Source organism: Syngnathoides biaculeatus, chromosome 15, assembly GCF_019802595.1.
Source record: "Syngnathoides biaculeatus isolate LvHL_M chromosome 15, ASM1980259v1, whole genome shotgun sequence".
NCBI lineage: Eukaryota > Metazoa > Chordata > Actinopteri > Syngnathiformes > Syngnathidae > Syngnathoides > Syngnathoides biaculeatus.
In genome coordinates, this window is record NC_084654.1 from 9,480,694 (window position 1) to 9,501,560 (window position 20,867).

General features: G+C 40.6%; 1 protein-coding gene across 2 annotated transcripts; it reads right to left on the bottom strand.

Moving 5' to 3' along the window:
• Positions 1–12,538: 12,538 nt before the first annotated feature.
• bsdc1 (BSD domain containing 1) lies at positions 12,539–20,146 on the bottom strand. Of its 2 annotated transcripts, none has more exons than XM_061844568.1 (11): positions 19,953–20,141; positions 19,322–19,376; positions 18,572–18,688; positions 18,321–18,488; positions 18,014–18,068; positions 17,267–17,382; positions 17,110–17,178; positions 14,154–14,238; positions 13,602–14,072; positions 13,350–13,453; positions 12,539–13,273 (listed from the first exon to the last, which is right to left on the bottom strand). In XM_061844568.1, the coding sequence occupies exons 1-11, from the start codon at positions 19,961–19,963 to the stop codon at positions 13,244–13,246; spliced, it is 1,281 nt and encodes a 426-aa protein (XP_061700552.1). In that variant the 5' UTR covers positions 19,964–20,141; the 3' UTR covers positions 12,539–13,243. The 2 variants fall into 2 exon arrangements, 1 of the variants encoding a protein (XP_061700552.1); XR_009798544.1 differs by lacking the exon at positions 12,539–13,273 and having other exon boundaries at positions 13,602–13,720; positions 13,783–14,072; positions 19,953–20,146.
• Positions 20,147–20,867: the final 721 nt, after the last annotated feature.

Consider the following 20,867-nt stretch of genomic DNA (forward strand, 5'->3'; position numbering starts at 1 on the left):
TGGAAGTTATAAAACAAGGAACCGAAGCAATTGACGTACAACTCCATATGTCTGCTCTGGTGTTTGCTTGTGTACCCATGAGGGAGGGCGTATGTTTCTATCATGTGTTTGTGCTGGTTTGGTATGTGGGGCTTGGAGGGTGGAGAGTTCAGATGATACTGACTCTCTACACTATTCGTATAACTGACTTTGTTTCACCCTTCGGCACAGCACTTGGAGAGAATCCGAACCGTGTTGGAAATATACACAGCAAGAATATTTCATTTCAGGTGCACATCTGTTCAAATCCCCTATGCTCTGATACATGGGGCAAACAAAGTGTTCTGTTATCTTATGATCACGTCGTCCACGTGGGATGTAATACGGTTTCATTTAACATTTAGCATATCTATCTAATTGGACATCTAATGAGAGTGAAGAGATTGGCAAGAAAATGCAAATAGAAAGGCTTCATTGCAGGTTGCAGACTTTAAGTGTCATCAAGAATGTTTAGTGTGTGAGAGTGCCAGAAAAGTGTGTTTCACAGTGGGGAGTTTTAAGATAAACTGGCCTGATGGAATAGGAGCCCTCGGCCTTGCTGTGGCCCCCGTCATCCATCTGGTGATGTCGCTTGTGATTGTGTGTTAAAAAGACTGTGTATGCACACACGCCTGCATGTGTGCGTATGTGTTGAATTTTAGCCCACCAAGAGACCTGCAGAATGGCCTTTGGAGAGTGAGGAGCCTCGACATGGCTTTTGGGTGGAAGGCCGATGCATCTCGAGGTGTCTGCGTGCTGATTTGCACGCTGACGTGCACACTTTGAATGCACTTGGGTGTTGTAAAAAGAAGCACTAATCAAACAGAGACCGCACCCATGCTCACTGGGAACCTGAAACCATTCCGAAGAATGCAGGAGGGAAGGGGTAAAAGAAGATTGCGAGGACACGGGAATCGTTACCTTACCATTCCACTTGGTGAGAGCCTTTTGCTTGGATTGGTTTCACACTCTCACTGGGACCCTGAGGTGAAAAGACCGTCCAATCAGGATTAGTTAGCAGCAAAGAGCTTTAGATAGCCCGGTGATCAAGAGCAAGACTAAGTGCCTGGCCCCACCTTTCTTCCTGACAAAAAGAGGAGGCGGGACTGAAAGCAGGGCAAGCAACAGATGTGTTAATGTGCGTGTTAATGACAGACAATTATTCTCAACACTGCACTAAGTGCTTAAATTGCCAGTCTGAATGAAGGACAGCAATTGGACTTGCCAAAAGTGGGGAGGGGAGATGCAAAATCCAGGAAGCAGAATTGCTTGATAATGAGTTTTTGTGGCATCGTGGGTGTGAGAAAGTGAAAGTGTGTTTTTGTGTGCTTGTGCATGCGCGTGTGTGTGTATATGTTTGGTTTCACACCTGTGAGCATGCTCGTTGCTGCTCTTAATTATCTCCAGCATAAATCAATGATGGGTCTGTTGCCATGGCAGCCAGTGTTGGCGATGGCTGGAAGATGAAACCGGTATTGTTTCATTAACCTTTAAGCAACTTGGTGTTTATTTTAGTAGCAGCACTGTGAATATCTGTTCATCATTTTGAGGAAATAAAGGAAATGCCCTGATAATGAAACCTGGTGAATCTTCATTCTCTGAAGGTCTTGGCTACACCAGCTTTATGATTTCATTGCATTGCGCTATACAGCAGCGTATACATTGGTAGCTTCAAATTCAAGTGGCCCAGAAGTCAGACAGTCGTGAAACGATCCAAGCGTTTCTGGAAAAATAATTTTCTCAAGTCTGACACAAACATATACAGCAGAGCTGTTAGATCGCTCCACACTTCAAGTTGCTAAAACGATTTTTACTTGTCATCAAAGTGTGAAACAATTAGTTGCTAACATGTTTTTATACTAAAGTTATAAATATTCAAACATTTTTGCTGCTGTTTTTTTTTTATTTGCATTGCCACAGTGGTTTTCAAGAGATGTATTTAAAAATTACTACTAATACAGCTATTGTAATATCTGTAGTCTGCCTCTTTCTACATACATAAATAACATAGCCTTGATCTTGTAAACAGTTCTTTGTATAATGTTAACCACAATAATAAGTATAGTGTTGAATTGATACATCTTTGACAGTTGCCATCTCCTAATTCTAAAATAAGTGTACTTAGTCAAGTAGTCACTAAACGTGTGCAGATTTGTCTTGAAGACACGAGTCTAAAGATAGAAAAAACATGGGTGGCCTATCCTTCTGTACAACTGCGAACAAGTCATGAATTAATTCAATTGAGAAAAGATAATCATAAGACAAAATAAAAATAAACAATCTGAACATGATTTTGTGAAATCCCTGTAGAAGTACTTTGTGTATCTTACATAGACTCATGGCTGAGAAGGAAATGACCAACAAAAGGCAGCATTAGCTGTAGAGCCTCAGGGGTAACGAGGACAAGAGAAGGGTCTCTTTGTATGCTGGGATCATGGACACTTTGGCTGGGAATGGCGTTTTAAAAAGAGCATTTTCCAGATGCCTCAGCAGTAATTGAGGCCTCTGTAACCACTAGTAATTCAATTGGGCCACATGATTTCTTGGTGAGTAATCCACAAATGGGCACTCAGTGAAAACAGCTTGGAATCCAAGGGCTAATGAGCCAGAGGTAGTAAGGGGGCGGAGGCGAGGCGGGCAGAACAGAAACGGGGCAAATGGCGGACCCGGGAGGGAGAGCTGAAACACTGTTGGAAATGTGATGTACAGTTAGCTGAATGTGAACGACAAAAAAGACGAGTCGAAGACAGTGCAGTAAGGAAGTGGAAACCGCAAAAGCGCTGATACGAACTAGTCCGAGTAAAACATTACATGTTTGCCATATTTGGCTTTGCTTTTACATGCGTAACAGTTTGGCACTGAAGCTCCAACCACAATAGACACACAACGTCATCGATGTTTAACTGGCAAGAAGCACAGCCGCACTATGCTTGGATAGTGGCCACGTGGAGATCTGCATTGTTTCAAGCAAAGTGAGAAAAGACCCAAGAGATGAGACACCCCCCCCCAGCCCCAACCAATCCTTCTATTCAGTTTTCTAGTCTGATGCGGACTTTCATTCATCCAACAGTGGGAAGAACCACATAATGGTTCGTGGAATTCCATTCAAATTCCCAATTTCACAATCTTTAGAAGGTCTGTTTTTATGTTGGACTCAATCTTCAACATAATTTATTCAGTTAAAAAAAATGTACACTCTATTAAAATGAAACAAAAAAATCAAGGGTTAAAGTAAAAGATTTAGGAGTGGATATTATTCATTTCCAGCTACTCCAAAAATCACATCCAAACGGACCTAGGATACGAAAGAAGGTTACAGTTTCCATAGCAACCATTTTAAGAATAAGTGGTTGTCTTTATTCTCTTGTTTCTCCCTTGTTTCCATCTCTCTCGCTGGTTCCTAATTTTGGTGCTAGTAATGCTCCAACAAGGGGAGTAAACTAACAAAGGTCCAAACATTGATTTAAAGTTCAAGAGGTGAGTAAGATGTCTGCAGTTGTAAAAAGATATACTGTATATTGCATACAGAAATGCACACACAAAACAGATTCAAAATCCAGATGTACACCAGGAAAAAAAAAAGTCTTAGTGATATACAGTGAATCAGGGCAATGTGGTCAGACTAAATCTAGACATGCAGCGACATAACTATTCCTGCCCTATATTTCATATTTAATCTGCTCTGCCTGAGGATATCTTGGCCCAGTGTTCTGTGTAATCTTGTCGAGGGGCAGATGGCACTGTCACAGAGTCAATCAGATCCCCCGGACTGGGATAGCGAGCAAGCGAGTTCTCCAAGGGCCGCTATGCCAGATCAGCAGGTTTGGGTGGTGAGATGCAGCATCAGCAAAATGAAGGCATTCACCATTTTTGTCAAGGCTTAAATAAGACCTAGAAACATTCAACACAGGGTTTCCTTTGAATACAGTTATAGTCTCCCTGTGCCTCCGTGGGTTTTCTCTGGGAAATTCTGGTTTCTTCCCACATCCCAAAAACGTGTAACATTAATTGGGCACTCTAAATTGCCCGTAGGTGTTATTGTAAGCGTGGCTCTTTGTCTCCATGTCCCTGCGATTAGCTGGCAACCAGTACAGGATGTACCAATTCTCCTCCCCATTGAGAGCTGGGATAGCCTCAACCACTCCACAGCACAGAATATGGATGGATGGATGGATGGATGGATGGATGGATGGATGGATGGATAGATAAATGTCACAGCAATGATGGACAAAAAGTGTCAGGCTATCTAAGTGATCTCGGGTTTAAGATTCCTTTTCACCTGTCCAAATTATGTACCGTAACCCCCTCAGAGACAAATAAAATTGAAATATTTTCATGGTCATCCCTCATTCCTTCAATGGACCATATGGACATTATTTCTGTTGGAAAGGTCAGGTGGCGTAACAGTTTCCACTGCCAATATGGTTCAAGCAACTGAGAGACCATCTTTCAGCAAAATAACATTCTGCATGATAACCTGGGCTTCTGCAATGCGTTATATTTCAGGGCTAATAAATACAAATCCTAAACGGCCATGACCATTTTTATTAATTTTTTATTTATTAATGTCAAAAGTCCATTCATCAAGGTTGAACAGTTCAGATGTAACAATACTACAATATCCATCGATCAAACCCAGCTGTCCCTTTTTTTCCACTTATCTGAGGTTGGGTGACAGGGGCAGTAGCTTTAAAAGGGAAGCCCAGACTTCCCTCTCCCTAAGCACTTAATCGAGCTCCTTTGGAAGCCTTCTCAGGCCACCCAGGAAACATGGTCTTTCCAGAACGTCCTGGGTCTTCCCAGGATTCTCCTACCAGTGGGAAGTGCCCGGAATATCTCTCACAAGGTCCGGAAGCATCTAAAATCAGATGCCTGAGCCACTTCATCTGGTTCCTTTTTATGGAGGAGCAGGGGCTCTACTTTGAGCCCCTGCCGGATTACTGAGCTTCTCACCCTATCTCTAAGGGAGGATACTCCAGGATCCTGTTTTTTTGGTATTGACAAAAGGTGAGGGTAGGAACGTAGATCGAATTGTAAAGTAAGAGCTTTGACTCTTGGCGTAGCTCCTTCTTGACCACAATGGACTGCCAAACGGCTGCACAAATGGGCCTCACAAAGTCGGAAAATGGACAATAGATAACGTGCTTAGCCCATTCTTATGTGCACTTACTTGCACTAACTTTTGGAGGTTCCCCGGCAATGTGAGAAAACTCTTTTTCATCGACAGTCGGTGCAGAATGCGGGCCAAAAGCAAACCCCTTGGGATCCAGCTTGCTTTTGAAAAGAACGTCACCTCATCACAAATTTCAATTTGGTGAAGGGATGCATTGATGAAGAAGTTTAGCTCGGAGGGACACCAGCTCCCACTATATTGACACACTACACAAAGTGAGTGTGAGGAGTGTGTGTCTCCACTTGTGTGTGAGCGTGTTGGCTCATATTGAAAAGATTGCTGACATCCCCCTGATCTAACTCACCCAACTGTGCAAGGAAAAACTCAAAACAACATTTGGGGGAAAAAGCCTTGAGAATTGGGACCACAGATAAAGAGATCCTCCTCCCAGGATAAACAGGCTCCAGGCTGGATGACAACTGAGCAACATTTATCCCATAGTATGATGCTGTACCTAAACCAGTTCATTTTTTGTTTAGATGAAGCACCACAGATAGACACAGTACCTTTGAGAAAATGGTTCTTCCTCAGAACCTGACCCGGTCAGTCCATGCAGAATCTTCCTTGACAATTTCTCTTGGTGAAGTGGTCCACCTCAGATCCTGTCCTGGTTGGTATCCAGTGCAGAATCCATGCAGCAACAGCCTCAGATTCAATCATCACTACCTTGGAACCTCCGGCAGACTGTCAATGACCTTTGATAAGTTTGATGGTGTCGTTCTTGTCACTATAATATATTTGCATATCGCTACCCGGTGGAAGCTAACATGCCACCTCAAACAGAATTTGGAAGTGCTGCATGCATCGACTCCATCAGTGGTTAGGAAAGATCACAGATTTGGTTGTCTTCTTGGTTCTTTCCATGCTGATTTAGTTTTAAAAAAAAAACTGCGCCAAGATTTAAAACTAACTAGAGTCCAATTAAAATACGGGATACATCAACATCCTGAGTTCAGAAAACACATAAGGATTTGGGAAAACTTCCTTGCCAATACATTTCATAGCTGCTTGGATATTTCAAAGTGTCAAAACACACTGGGAAACCGACAAAACAGAATGGGGCAAATAAAATATGCGAAAGCAGAATGAAGCTTGAAATCACACGCGTTTTTTTTTAAAACAACCACTCAACACTCGTCCTCAACAGACCTTTTGCCTCATCTCCATGGGGTATTTTTGAGTTTACAAGGGGCACATACAAAAACACCAAAAAGTCACAACATATTGTATATACATACAGTCGGCTCCAAACGTATTGGAATGACAAGGTGAATGTACTAAAGACATTTGCGTTTCAGATTAAAAGATGAATACAAAACAAAAGTTCAGTATTCAAGCTTTTATTTTATGGTATTTACATCTAAATCTGTGAAACCACCTGTCTTGAAGGCAAACACTTTTTTGAGTGAGTAAGCGCATTGGAACATACAATATTAAATTAACTTGAAAAGTGAATAACATTTAATATGCGGTGGCATAATTTACCTGCAATAACTGCATCAAGGCTACAACCCACTGATTTAGAGTAACCAGACTGTTGCTTTCTTCATTTGAAATGTTTTTCCAGGCGAGGGTGTCCGGACAGTCAAACTCAAGTTGGCCCCGCCAACACAATCCTTTCTTCAATGACCAGAGGATGTGAAGGAATGTGTGTGGTCCTCATGCTGGACCAAGGGATGGCAGGAACTGCTGAGGGACAGTTGAATGGATCTGTTGGTGTCCCGGAGCAGATTAAGGAGAAATGAATGAATACATGGGACAGTAATGAAAAGAAAATGAAAAGGAGCGGAAGGAAGGAAATGTGGTAAAGAGGTTCGATTTGTCGCTGAAAGGATGAAGTGAGCAGTGTGTGTGTGCTGGAGTATGCATGTGAGTGAGTGAGTGAGTGAGTTAAAAGATAACTTACTGGAAATGAAATGTATTGAAGCATGTGATCATTTCAAACTTTTTTTTCAAACGTTTTAGTGACTGGACTTAGTAAAAAGCAGCTTAATCAAGTTGAAATTGCAGTATGTGGTGAAGGACGACGCCTCCCTTTTCATTGTACAGCTGCTCTTCACACACCAGTTGAAGACTGAAATGGGAAAACACGTTGAGCTGCGCAAAGACCGGCACAAGGGAACTTCGCTTTCCCAAATGATACCACAGAGGAGAAAAGCAGAAGTAAAGAATGGGGAAAGGTTGAGTGACTAAACATTTGCTTTGGCTGCTTCGGAGTGGTCTGTTCATCTGTTAACGTGCACCCAGAGGAGCCCCTCGTCTTGACCATAAATTTCAATGGAGTGGGAGTTATCATACTTTCCCCCTGCATCACCCCCTCCCCATCTAAAGCCCGCATTCCTCCCAGACACTGCTTCATCCAAACAAAGTGGCCAGTTCCCACCACTAGATATTGGGAAAGATGGATCCTTGTCATGGAAAAAAATGACATCTTAAGAGTCCTTAGACATTTTATTTTATCAGTGACCGCTCAACACTTCTTCGGTGTACAAGCATGAGGCAAAAATTGCTCCCTCCTAACTTCCTATCAGGCGGAAAGTACAAGTTTATCAAGTAGGATGCACGATATCCCCTCATAGACATTTACGTACAACAGAAGAGACCGGGTGTTGAAGAGGAATTGAATATGTGGAGTGTGTTTCGGACCTATGACAGAAGTCCAGAGTAGTAACAAAGACAAAGCAGACTGATGAAATGAGTATGAATTCAGAGGCCAGCAGTTATAGAAACCCCGGCAACACATTCCAGTGGTGTCTGCCTCCTCCCTCAGCGCCAGTCTTTTGTGCTTATTGAAAGGCGAAGGGGGTGACAGGGTTTCTCCCTCTAGGGTATCAAGAATAATACCCGCTCCCAAGACAATAACCTCATCCTGACACTTTGCGGTTTGCCTGTTTCCTTGTGTGTGAGATGTAGCTGTGGACATTGCACTTGTGTGTGTGTGTGTGGGGGGGGGAGGGGGGGGGGGGGCAGAGTAGATGGGAAAGGAATACAGGAAGTGTTCTGTCAACAATAGATTATGAGGAATTTTGCAAAGATCCTCGGGAGGGATGTGCGTCTCTCCTCACCGTCCTTGCTCGCTCAAATGATTTGTGCAAAATATTGGCAACTGTTCATGTGTAAACCACACACATAAAGACAAGCTTGGCTGGGTGAGGGGGTGGGGGGATGGGATGTGATGGGGCTTCAACAGGAAATTCCTTTACAGCCTTTCAGATGACTAAGGAGTACAAGTGAGAATTTAGTCAGAAAAAACATAATGTATGTGATATCTGTGTAATTTGGGGTGTAGTTAAGGTAAAATTTGCACAAGTAATTACCATATGAGTGTGAAGGAGTCTGTGTGGGGCTACGAGAGAGATAAGATAACATAAATGAGTAGGTAAACAATAATGTCCGCTTCTTAGCTGCCAACTATAAAGTACTCTGTCAAACTTTGTTGCGCCTACATAGTATTTAACAAGAGTGCTGGGGTGAGTAAATTTGCTAACTTACTCAATGTCTAACCCTTTTAATATTATGGTCGCCATCATTTTGAATGCAGGGGACCCCAGATCTGTTGAAACATTCATCCATCCAACAATTTTCTGAGCTGTTCATCCTCACAAGGGAGTGCTGAAGCATTTGCCTGGCACCAGTGTTGAAACGTCCTTTAAGCAAATTCCAAAGGTGGTGTGTGTGTCCGTTAATTACATTTCACTGCTGTATCAATACTGTCAGTGTTGTGACTCAGGTATATGCGCTTACAGTCATCAACCCATTTCTTAATCCAGTCAAAACCTGTGCTCCACTGAGATTTGATCTGGGGAAAATAAAATGAAAGAATGAGCCAGGAATTATCTTTGTAATTGCATTGCAAAGGAGTCCTTCCGCAGCGACTTGTATTATCGCCCAAATGCTACGAATTCATATAAAAGCCACATGGAAAATCTGGGGGGTGGTTGGTTTAATCCTGCATTGGTCAAATAAAGAATGATTTGGTGTGAAAACAATTTGCATAACAAAAGCCACAGATGATGAGGAATGGCAATGTGTGGGAACGTGGTTAAATCTGCGTGATGGATACCACGATCACAGGAGTGGGGGTGGGGGTGGCAGATTGGGATCTAAACTGCCAAACTGGAACAATGCTGACCTCTCGTGTCTAATTTTAGATCTTGCAGGCATCACTGTAAAAACGCAGTAAAAAGATTCCTTTTACAATGTGCATGGAAATATATGATAGATATAGATATTATGTATATTCCATATTCAACGGCAAAATATAAAAAATTGTAGTAACAATGTAATATTTTACATTATGCAAAACATTCACGGCAAAATATAAAAAAATTGTAGTCACAATGTAATATTTTACATTATGCAAAACATTCAGATTTTGACTCATTCGTTATTTATCATACATCCCGGATATTACTTTAATAAATATGTATTAATACAGTGAGTATGCCAAAGACCTGCCTGTAAATTATCAAATAAATATGGGGAGGATTAAGGAAGGTATACATAGAATATAAAAAGTATACACACGTTAAAAATGTTTTTTTGTGATTTAATTATGACAAAAACTTTCAAGCTTGATTGTGTAACACATTTCTTTATATTTGGGAGATTTATTATTATTATTATTATTATTTATTACCATCTGTTGAAACTAAGAATACATTTTCAGATGAATTTTAAATGTTGCAGGTCCGGGTTGACATATTTCAGCTGTATTTTTACTCCCACTTCAGTAAGACAAAAAGTAAAAAATGATGGAGTAGTATAGGTTATAGGTCACAGAAATAGTGGAAAAAGTATCGAAAAAAATCTCCTGGTCTCATTTTATTTCCTGCAAAAAAAAATTATTTGAAAATAGATCTAACCATTCTTCCATCCATTTTCTGAGCCACTTATTCTCACAAGGGTTGCGGAAGTGCAAGGTATAATTGGGGAGGTTGCCAGGGTAAACCCTGAACTGGTTGCCACCCAACTGCAGGGCACAAGGAGACAGACAACAGTCGCACTCATAATTACATTTAGGGGCAATTTAGAGTCTCCAATCAATGGATGGTTCAAAAAGTGACAGCTAACACAGGGCATTTTTTTGTACATAATTGAGGAGTAATAATCATTTCAAGATCATTATTTTATATTCTCACTTTATGGAGATAATGGACCACAAAATCCATGCACTCATAGAAACTATTAAAATATTGATAAAAACCTCTCTAGAGATGTCATTATGTGGAGGATTGCCTTAATAAAAGTAGACTTGTAAATACACCACCCATTTGAAATTCTTTGTATTGTGAAATGTCCGGTTAAGATAATTAGCGCTGTTCTGGAACTCATCCAGTATTGAGTGGGAATTCCTCTAAAGAGCTCGTGCACCAATGTCATCAAATCATGTCACTGGCTGGAAGTGCCGGTCAAACAAGCCATTCTTCGATGCTAAGTCGGTTGGAGACGACGCCCGGAATTTGTCCGATACCGTTAAACATTTAGAAGGTGATAATAAACGAAGGTGCGTGGAAAAATGAGAGACACTTGGCATAGAGGACCCATATTTAATGCCGAAATTGATGTTTTCGCCGATAAGAAATTGGATTATTAACCAGCTTCCGCTTGTCTTGGACAACTTGACCTACACATCATCTGGTGAGTAAATCGTCGAGATTTACACGGAAGAGTTTGAAAGCGTAGAAAAGTCTGGACGCATACAAATACTTCGTTCTTGGATCTGTCCTCAATCAATAATAAATTCCACATAGCGATGGAGCCACAAAGGTTTTTTCAATACAAATACCAATATTTAAATAAATGACCCCTGGTTTTACACAAACTTGCATTCATTGACTATGACTGGAAGAAAAAAACCCAGCGAGTCAGCTCTTTCGTACATGGAGCGTGTTGCGGCCACACATTAAACTTTTTTTTTTTAAATATCCATTGTTCTCAAATGAGTTCAATGCGTATTTAAAAAAGAAAATAAACCGCTGGGATAGGCTTCAGCCCCCATACATGGTAGCGCGCTGGGGCCACACGTTGAACTTCGGTAAACCTCTGTGTGACTGACGGTTTATTTTTTTTTTTAAATATGCATTGGACTCATTTGAGAACACTGCATATTAGGGGGTGGGGTGGGGTGGGGGGGGAGTCTGCCGAAGATTAACGTGGGGCTGCAACACGCTTCGTGTACATTGTAGACGACTTTGTCTTTTTTTTTTTTTTTTTTTTAAATTTTAAAAGCAGTATCCTCAAATCAGCCAATTTGGCATTATAAATACTTCTTGAGAATTTGAGATTGAGAAGAATAATTTCTCCCTGAAGTGATCACTACACCATCATGTGTATTTGGTTGGGCACCAACCATCATGTTTAATTACTGAAATCCATTGATCTTTCCTTGTCTTTTCAGCTGGTATTCCATAGAATGATCTCTTTGGATATCTGTCTCGTCTGTTGTAACAACCAACAGCAGAACAAGTCTCCACCATTGTGTGTATTCTGCTCCGGTTCAATGTCCCCCACACTGTCGAGCATCTTTTTGACCGGCAATACAATGCCCTGAAAATGGTGATGTCACATGCACGAGCTCTATACTATAAAAGCAAATACCTCACTAATTTTCAGTACATTTCTAGTCATCTAAAGTTCTTCCTCTAGGAATTTTAAAGGGTGGAAGAAAACTGAAACTTAGTACGCCATAAAACATTTTATGGCACCAGCAATGTAGAATTCATTCATGAAAATGACTGAACATAAAATTGTAACAGCTTGCAGATGATAAACAGAAATTGTACTCTAGAGGTCCAAGCGTGACTCTCACGTTTGATAAGACGTGCAACACAGCAGGAAACTTAATACAAACATAACAATCTTGAGCATAACGCTGATATGCAGGCATGCAATCCAAAGAACATGATAGCCATTTTTGTGTAAATGTTACATGTAAAACTTTTCCCCCTTTCATACCTCAGATACATTCATCTATTTTCTATATCACTTATCCTCACAGTGATCACAGTTGAGCTGGAGTCTCTTCGAGCTGACTTTAGCGGCATAACTGGTCGCCAGCCAGTCACGGGGCACAAAAAAAAAACCACCCACCACCACTCATTAACTATGGACAATTTAGTCTTGTACTGTAAATGTTTGTGAAAAGTGGGAAGAAGCTGGAGTACCCGAAGTAACCCTATGCAGGCACATGGAGAACTTGCAAACTACTGTACACAAAAGCGCACAGATCACAACCTACCCCAAACTCTGCCCTGTGAGGTGACTATGCTGATGGCGGCTAACCACTTGTCCCTCGGCCCCCTCCTCAGATACGTGATATATCAGAAACAAAGCAGCCCGCAAGCATTGCTGTGTACTTAGTTTATTGATAAGCCACCTGAGAAACTAAAATCATTTAACAGCTGTTGTTATCTCCAGCATTTCTCTCACAGATTAAAACGGACAGAAGAACAAGAAAGCAGTGAACTGACCAAAACAAGTCTATAACAAGATTCAGCATTTTAAATTCCTCAAAACTGTTCAGAACAGATGGCTTATACAGACATAAATGATTGCATAAAAAAACGAGACATAATTGTAGTCAATGGTAGGCTTAATTATTCTCTCTTTAATTATAATGAAAGATCACTGCTGTAGAATATTATCTCACAACGGTGACAAGCAGCATTTATATGCTATTTCTAGCCTGCAGTTAAGCAAGCAAAAATATACATGTACTAGTAATAAAAAGAAAAAAAAGATGAAGATGTTCCTCCCATTGTGACAAAACATCTTTACAACTTCCATCTATCGCTAGTGTCTTACCCCTCAAGCGTTGCAAAGTAACTCCAAGAAATAGTCAGGGCCTATATTATGTGACATTGTCTAACTTAGAGGGCCTGCCTAAATCCTGTCTCACTTTATAACAGAACCTGGTCCAAACCCAGCTAGAAAATGTCCAACTGACAATTATGACAAGGCGACAGACAATATAGACAAAGATTTAACGCATGGGTCATCCGCTGACAACGAGCTTGGATGGCAGACACATGGTGGCTGTTGCTGAGTCTCTTATTCCCAGTTCTCCCAGTCTTCTTCCAACTGGTTGAAAAAGGAAGAAAAAAATACACTCATACATATGCCAACAATGAACAGATGAAATGGAAAAAAGACAAACCTCTCCAGACGCTTCAATTTTTGAGAGCGCCATTTGAACCTCTTCTTCTGTCATGTCGAGATCAAAATCTTTCTCCCAGTCCTCGCTCACATCAGTACTCGAACCTGGTGGACATTAGCGGAATTACAGGCTGCAGCTTTCTTGTTAGTTTAACTGGTTAATCTTTTCAAGCATTTGCATCAAGCATCACTAATAACTTCAAAATTCGTAGTCAATGTTTGATAACTAAAACGTAACCTCAGGTGAGTGTACCTTTCTTTCCGTTGTTGGAAGGTGTAGATTTGCCACTGTCGGAGTTCAGCTCAAACACTCTCAGGTCTTGGGGTCCCTCGTCTTTTGCAGCTTCCGCTTTTGGGGTCCGCGATGTCACCCTGTCCACAGTGACTACATGGGGCTTTCCAGTTTCTATTTGTGCCCGCTCAGGCTTCTGCACCTTTTGTGTCTCGTCTGCAACATCATCCACAGTCACCTCGGTCAGCTTTTTTGCCAACTCGGTGACGGCGGACTCAGGCTGCACCTCCTGCTGCGTTGGCAGACTGACGCTGTTGCTGCTAATGGAGAGGGTGGCGTCAAGCTCTTCACTCGGAGAGAGGGCGCTACTACTCAGCTGTGCGATTGCTGTGGGGGTCATCGAGGGTGTAAGCGCCTGTGTCGAGCTCGTGTCCAAAGGGGGCGTTAAGTTAAGCTGAGATGATGATGATGATGCGGTACCAAGAAAGTCGTCTAACATGGACAGGAAAGACAGCAAAGTAGTGCAAGCGAGTCAAGCTTAAAAATGCAGTCAATAATTTATTGTGCGCATACCCTCTTCTTCTTCTTCCCAGTCAAGGGTCTCCACATGGGCAGTCTGTTCTGCCCTCTGCTTCAGTGCCACTCGACGTGCCTCCTCCTGGCAACACAGTGCAGAAAAAATACATTTTTTGAGTTTTTGGAAAATATAATACTTGCTGAAATACAATAAAAAGAGAAAATGACCACAAATACACACATAAAGGACTTCAACAACTTATTTTGACAACAACAGTAAGCACATTTTATTTTCATGCATACAAAATGTGATGTTATGGTATTACTTTAAGCAGGCTGTTTATACTTTTTTTCCATCACTGCAGATGATGAAGTTTATGCTCATCATTTATTATACACACTTTATAAATGTAATGAAATTGGATGTAGCTCGTTACAGCTAAATATTTACTAACTCTGAAACTCTGTATGTGAAGTACTTAATGCTGCGTAATAAGATGGACTCTGGTATTTTGATGTCCTGGAACTGGTGAATAAACATCACATTCTCACAAATTTGGACTCTTGCAAGAGCGAAAAAAACTGAAAAATGGCGGCCAAGCAAATACAGATGCACCCTAGATTTTACTACATGAAAGCTTTGACAACTTGAAAGTTTGAAATTATTTTAAACTGGTTTGGGATCACAGTCTGTGTCATATTTAAGGATTAAGCTATTAGTATCAAAATTTACAATTATTTTTAGGGAGGCATAAAGTGGATTGCAGTACAGTGTTCCCTTGCCCATTCGTGGTTCACCGTTCGTGGCACCGCATATTCACAGATTTTACGCTCAAAGTTTTTTTTTTCATAATGTACCATATTTTAACATCTAAAAGGTGCACTTTGAGATCTTAAATTCTCTCCTAGATCTATGGAGCTCCAGTCACTCACGTTTGAAAAATGTTCAAGTGTGGTTTGTCACACCCGCAGATATAAAGTTGCGGGTGTGATTAGGGATAGAATCTCAAGACCTTAAAATAACATAAAACAATAATGTAGTTGTTACCTAATACCATAATCATAATTTATTGACACTGCACTGAGACAGACATTTTTAAAGAGGTCAATAGACATTCAATTTCAAAACTAAATATTCATACAATCAAATCATTTTATTTCATCATGATGTATTGTTATAATCTAGCGTAATTTACGGCGCTATCTATTGTCAATCCAGTGATGAAAGCTAGCAGTAGATGATCTTTATCTTCCTAAAGTATGCAAAGGGGAAAAGTTTTCAACCTCAAGATAATGCAGTACCACGGGAGAAAATGACTGTTCGCATTTAGATATATGGACAGACTAGTCTAACGTTAGAACTTAGATCTAATAAAAGTAAATCACAATCTCATATTTATTATAGTTAGATACTGAAACATTACCTGTGTTAGCTCCCAGAAATGTTTTCAGTGTAACTGAATTTCCTTTGACATGCCTCATGATGTTGATGACTTTCGACGTAAATGCGCTCGCATTACGTGAAGGAGCTCCGAACATGTGCTTTTGGCATCACTTCGGAACATGCTCAGTATGGTTAACTGGCATTTCCTGTTTCCGGGTGAACACTGATTGTTTAGGATCAGGCTTCTTTTGTTACCAACGTTTATGAAATAAACACGTAAATTAATGTCAAGTCCAACGTTCCATCTCATTTTTTATGTCTGAGCAAACACACTAAGATCGTGAGCGCCCCCTTTGACCACTGTGAGCAACATCAGACGTATGCATTGTGGTCAGATCAGTGGCATCTATTGAAGTTACATGGCTCATTTAAAGATTCAGATTACAGCATTTACATTCGCATCAGAACATTTGTAAGAACAATTTTGTGTTTTTGCAAACTTAGAATGAAAATGTCAACCAACAAAAAATACATTGCTAACTAAACCAAGCCAACTATGAACTATAAATTTGAAAGGTCGCTTGCAAATTTATTTTTTTTTTTAACCCAAAATGATATCCCTGTCTGTTTTTCTTGGTGTAAAACTGAATTATTGTTTGCAGAATATCTTTAGCAATGCATGTTGAAAGCTTAATGATGCTCCTAACCAGTTTTAAGGTCAATGTAATATGCCTCCAATATTTAAAATACAGAATTAGCTTTTTGTGCACAGTATTGTCTGTGCTTTCATCCTCGATCAGGCTGTGCCAAGTGAAATTTTAAAATTATACACCATCTCATCCTGCAAGTTCTACTTTGGCTTCGGACCAGACCATTTTTTTACTCCAAAAAAAGAGCAAAATCTCGTCCGGTTTCACCACTTTTTCTTCTATTGTTTACATACCCCGACATTCATTAAAGCAACAGCACTTCTTTTTTTTTTACCATTATTATCGAGAGTAAACACAAGCAGCATGTCTAACTCTCTTTGCTCTACGTTGCCCAGACTGTGTTGCCAACTAAAGCACTGGTGGTGTTTGTAACTGTGAGTGTACCCCTTTAAGAGCTGGAGGGAGGTGGAGTCAGGTAAACTAGCAGGAGACGTGTGGTTCGATGTTAAAAAAAAAAAAAGATGTAAGGCTGTGGTTGACTGCGCTGGATCGGTTTTCATGTGCGCTGAGAATGTTTATGTATTTCTTGTCAAATGTGAGTGACTGGGGCTCCTTACAATGTGGCCACACCTTCTGTGCATACTGAGGTCCAACATCTGTAAATGTTCTTGTGTAACTTGTTCAATGAAGAACACTTGAACATACTGGTTACGTTGTTAGCGTGTATGTTAAGGAGGTCCTTAGTGTCACAAAGCATGCAGAGAGCGCCGCAAAGGATGCTGGGAGCAAGGAAGCTGCGAATAACGAGGGAACACTGCAACTCGTTTGAAGTCAGGCCACACTTGTAATATTCAAACTAGGCATCTGGGGGCACCAAAGACTATGAAAATTGTTGCATGCTTGACTATTGAGCCTGAGGAGATGCTGTGGGTGTGCCTAAATTGACAGAGGTGTACTTTGTCTGAACGGATGTGTTTACCTGGTCTAGCTGGAAAACTTTGTAGAAGTACCTCTGCCAGAACTCCAAATGGGTGACCGCTGCTGGAACCTTCAAATAAAATATCCCAAAATAAAGACGTTTGAGTTTCATTTTGTTCAGAGAAACTTAACGGTAACAACACAAAAGCAAAATGTACCATTTTCGTGTAAAGCGCTCGGACCGAGGGGCTGCTGACCAACAGCTCAGAGATCTCTCCTTTCTTATCCTCCATACTGAAGCTGGATAGCCAGTTGTCAAATTGCTCTGGGGGACCTGGGGAAAGCAAAACGCCAAACCATCAAACTCCATACAAATCTCACAACATCCCACTGATCTGTTGTTGTATTGTAGCACTCCAGCCAAGGGGGTTAATGGAAGACAGTAACAAGGAAAAGGGCTCTTAAAATTTCCCTCTTTGTTTTGTTGTTTCATGATATTTACTTCTTCCTAGCAAGTTTATAAACTGTACAATGATGGTGGAGTTTCTTTTTCTTTTCTCATTACCTAACTTCTACTTGTCAATCATATGGTTTCTTTAATTGGATGATGAAACTTTACTGTCCAACTATGTCATATTGGGTGTAGTTTAACTTGAAATGTCCATGAAAGACGAGTTCCAAGATTAATGTATCCATTTTGCACTGTGGCTCAAAGCAGGGAATTTATTCAGAAAGCCAGGGGCATCGTTAGGCCTATTTTATTGGGGATTCAGCCCCGATACCCCGACTCCCAAAATGTTCTTAAGCCCCCGAAATTATTTGGTTTGAAAGAAAATATGTAATATATATTTTTTATTTTTACCCCTCAAATTTTAAGCAGTGATGTACAACCATTATAGAACATAATATGACTTGTAAATCAAGGTACAACAATGTTTAATCTTTACTAACGATGTACATCTTACCATCAGGCTCATTGCAATACGTGGCGGGATCGGCCTGAAGACTGTAGAAGCGTGCCTGTAAGGATAGCAAATACTTTTAACTGATTGTTTTGCACATACTGAAACCAAAAATCAATATACATTACACTCGAGGATTACCCAGATTATTTATAGTTTCTTAATGCCATAATAATGAGGGAAAAAATTTTTTTTAAAGACAATTTCTGATTTTTGCTCACAGGAACAAATACCTTAATTTTTGAAGACGTGTCTGGTCAACAGTATAACATTGCTGTTAACAGTCACAAAATAAAAGATCAATGTCCACCTTTGAGCTGTCGTACACTTCTGTAGTTCCTGCTGGTGTCGCCACCAACGTGATAACATCACAGTCGATAGTTTTATCAGGGGGTGGCGCGAGCGTGTCTGTTATGACTCCCAAAAAACTAGAAAGGCTCTTCTTCACCTTCTCTGTGGTCTCTGATGAGCCTTCAACCTAGAAAGGATCAGACAATTTGTTGAGACTCGAGCATTTTTCTCAGTCCAAACATCTCTCCAAAAATAAAGGTACCAACTTACTGCAAGCTTATTTTTGACAGCAGTAGCTGTGGCCACAATTGAACACGCCGTGTCATGCTGCACCACTGTGGAGAACTCAGTCAAGTCTCGCTTTATAAACTCGAATGCCTCAGATGACTGTACGGAAAACAAAGTTATTAAGATTGTAATAAAGGTCTATGCTTCCGCAGTGGGCTTTCATGGCTCCAGGGCAGTGAAAGACAGCCGGTTATCTATCCATTTAAACTTCTTATTCGGTTCAGGGTACGAAACAGGTACAACGACACTGCCACTTTATAGAACACTCTTATGTGCACACCGGCGATGCAAAAGCAAATTTAGCCTCCCAGTCTGTTGCTGAAGTTACATCATGACATGGTGGCTTACCAGTTTTGGCAATTCCCAGGTCAATTATTCACTGATTACTCTAAAACAGGTTGATATTATTGAAAATGATATGTTATGACTTTATTGTGAGTCCTCGCATACACGATACAGTAGGCCGAAATTACTTCATAAAATCATTTAAAAATATTCAAAATTCAGAGATCAGAAATACACTCATGCAAGTTGTGTTGTATGAAGCGGTTACAGATGAAAAATAAAAGTTATGGAGGGTTGTATTCTAGCACAATTGGAATGAAATTACGAGTTGTGGTCATTAGCAATACAGGAGTATTGCTAATGACCACAACTCGTAATTTCACATGAAATACTGAGTTCGCCACCCGAGGTATTCCAGCGAATATGGCGTAAAGAAAAAAATGCTACCTTGTCTTTGACGGCCTGGAAGCTTTGCTGAAGCCAGCCTCCCCACCATCCTTCTCTGCAATCGGATGCACATTACATTCAGCTAAGATATAAACACAGCTTTAGCAACAACAACAAAAATGCACGGACGTAGAATCACTTTCCTACTGCAAAGTCTTTGGAGATCGTAGGAAACTTAATTGACTCAGTTTACTTAAAATCTTGAAAGAAACTAACGGTTGATGACAGGTTGGAGTACAGCACTGGGCTAACAGCCTAGCAAAACAAACGCTTCGATGTGCTCGCTTATTATTTGGAAAGACTATTTGATGAGTTAAATACACATCTCAGACGTGGACATAAAGCGCAATTTAGTATTATGGTTCAATAAGTGGTGATTAATGTTGCTAGGAGACCACCGACATTCAAGCTAAGCTAACGGGAGTCAGGCTACATTTTGTAAACAAACGCACTTCTTTAATGATTTCGGACATGACACATCAAAGCAATCCCAGCGCGGCACTTTCACAAAATAGCGATGCGAGGTTAGAGGTTGAAAATATATGTAGTTATAATGTTTTAGTTAACATATTCATATGTATTTGGGAAAGCAACTTTAAAAAGTAAAAGTAATATGCCAGCTCCCACTCACCCTTCAGCCATCTTTAGGTGATGACATCATCAGTATTTGTTGAACTCTAACCTCACCTACGTCGTAAAAATACGAGCGAGTCTGCCACAACACCATCATGTATTGATAAATACGTGAGACCCTACCGCGGTAATAAAGTTTGTTCAACTTTATTTTATTGTTTTAATCTTTATTTTTGCTTGAACATGTATCGTGTAGTCTGCTGTCTGACGACGGCATCTACGGTGGCCTAAGAAGACCAATGCAAGTGCCAACTCCAAAGACGTACTCCGCCAAAGTGAAAGGAGAAAATGGCAAATTGTGCGGATGCTGATATAGATGCTATTAAGTGCATAACGCATATCGTTTGAGCAAAGAAACGTATAATTTAAGGTAAAAAATTACCAAACTAATACTGTATCACTATCGTGGAACAGTTTTAGACAAAACCCAACTATGACACAAGATAAAAACAACCATCAAATTCATGTTTATTACTCAGATGCGCATGATGTGGTTGAGATCTAAAACACTGACGTTGTTTACTGGATTGGAAATTCAAACTCAAAGCCACTCAAAGAAAGTGTGGTCACTGACGGAAGAGGGCGCCATATTGTTCCCCAGGCTGACGAGTCACATGGCTTCACAATACCACGCGATGCAACGCAATTGACCCCTCCGTGGATAGTGCGCAATCCGCGTCACTGACCAATCAGAGGCCAGAGATCTGCATAAACCAAAGCCCGTTTTTGCTCCCGCCATTTTCTCAGACAACATTGCATGGTCCAGTATAGGTTTAGTTAGCGTTTTATCGCGTATTTGGGTTATTTAACAAAAATATATGGTTAAGAGGTGTAGTCACGGACTTTGTAATAGTGACGACAGGTATCCTGAAAGGCTAGTTGGTGGAGTTCGATTCGTACCCTTTCCAAAACC

What these genes read in the sequence shown, in the direction of transcription:
- bsdc1 (XM_061844568.1), bottom strand. An exon ending in AAGTTTTCCAGCTAGACCAG is followed by an intron (nt 14,239 to 17,109) that starts GTAAACACATCC and finishes CTGTGTTGCCAG; the next exon opens with GAGGAGGCACGTCGAGTGGC. An exon ending in CTGGGAAGAAGAAGAAGAGG is followed by an intron (nt 14,073 to 14,153) that starts GTATGCGCACAA and finishes TGTCCATGTTAG; the next exon opens with ACGACTTTCTTGGTACCGCA.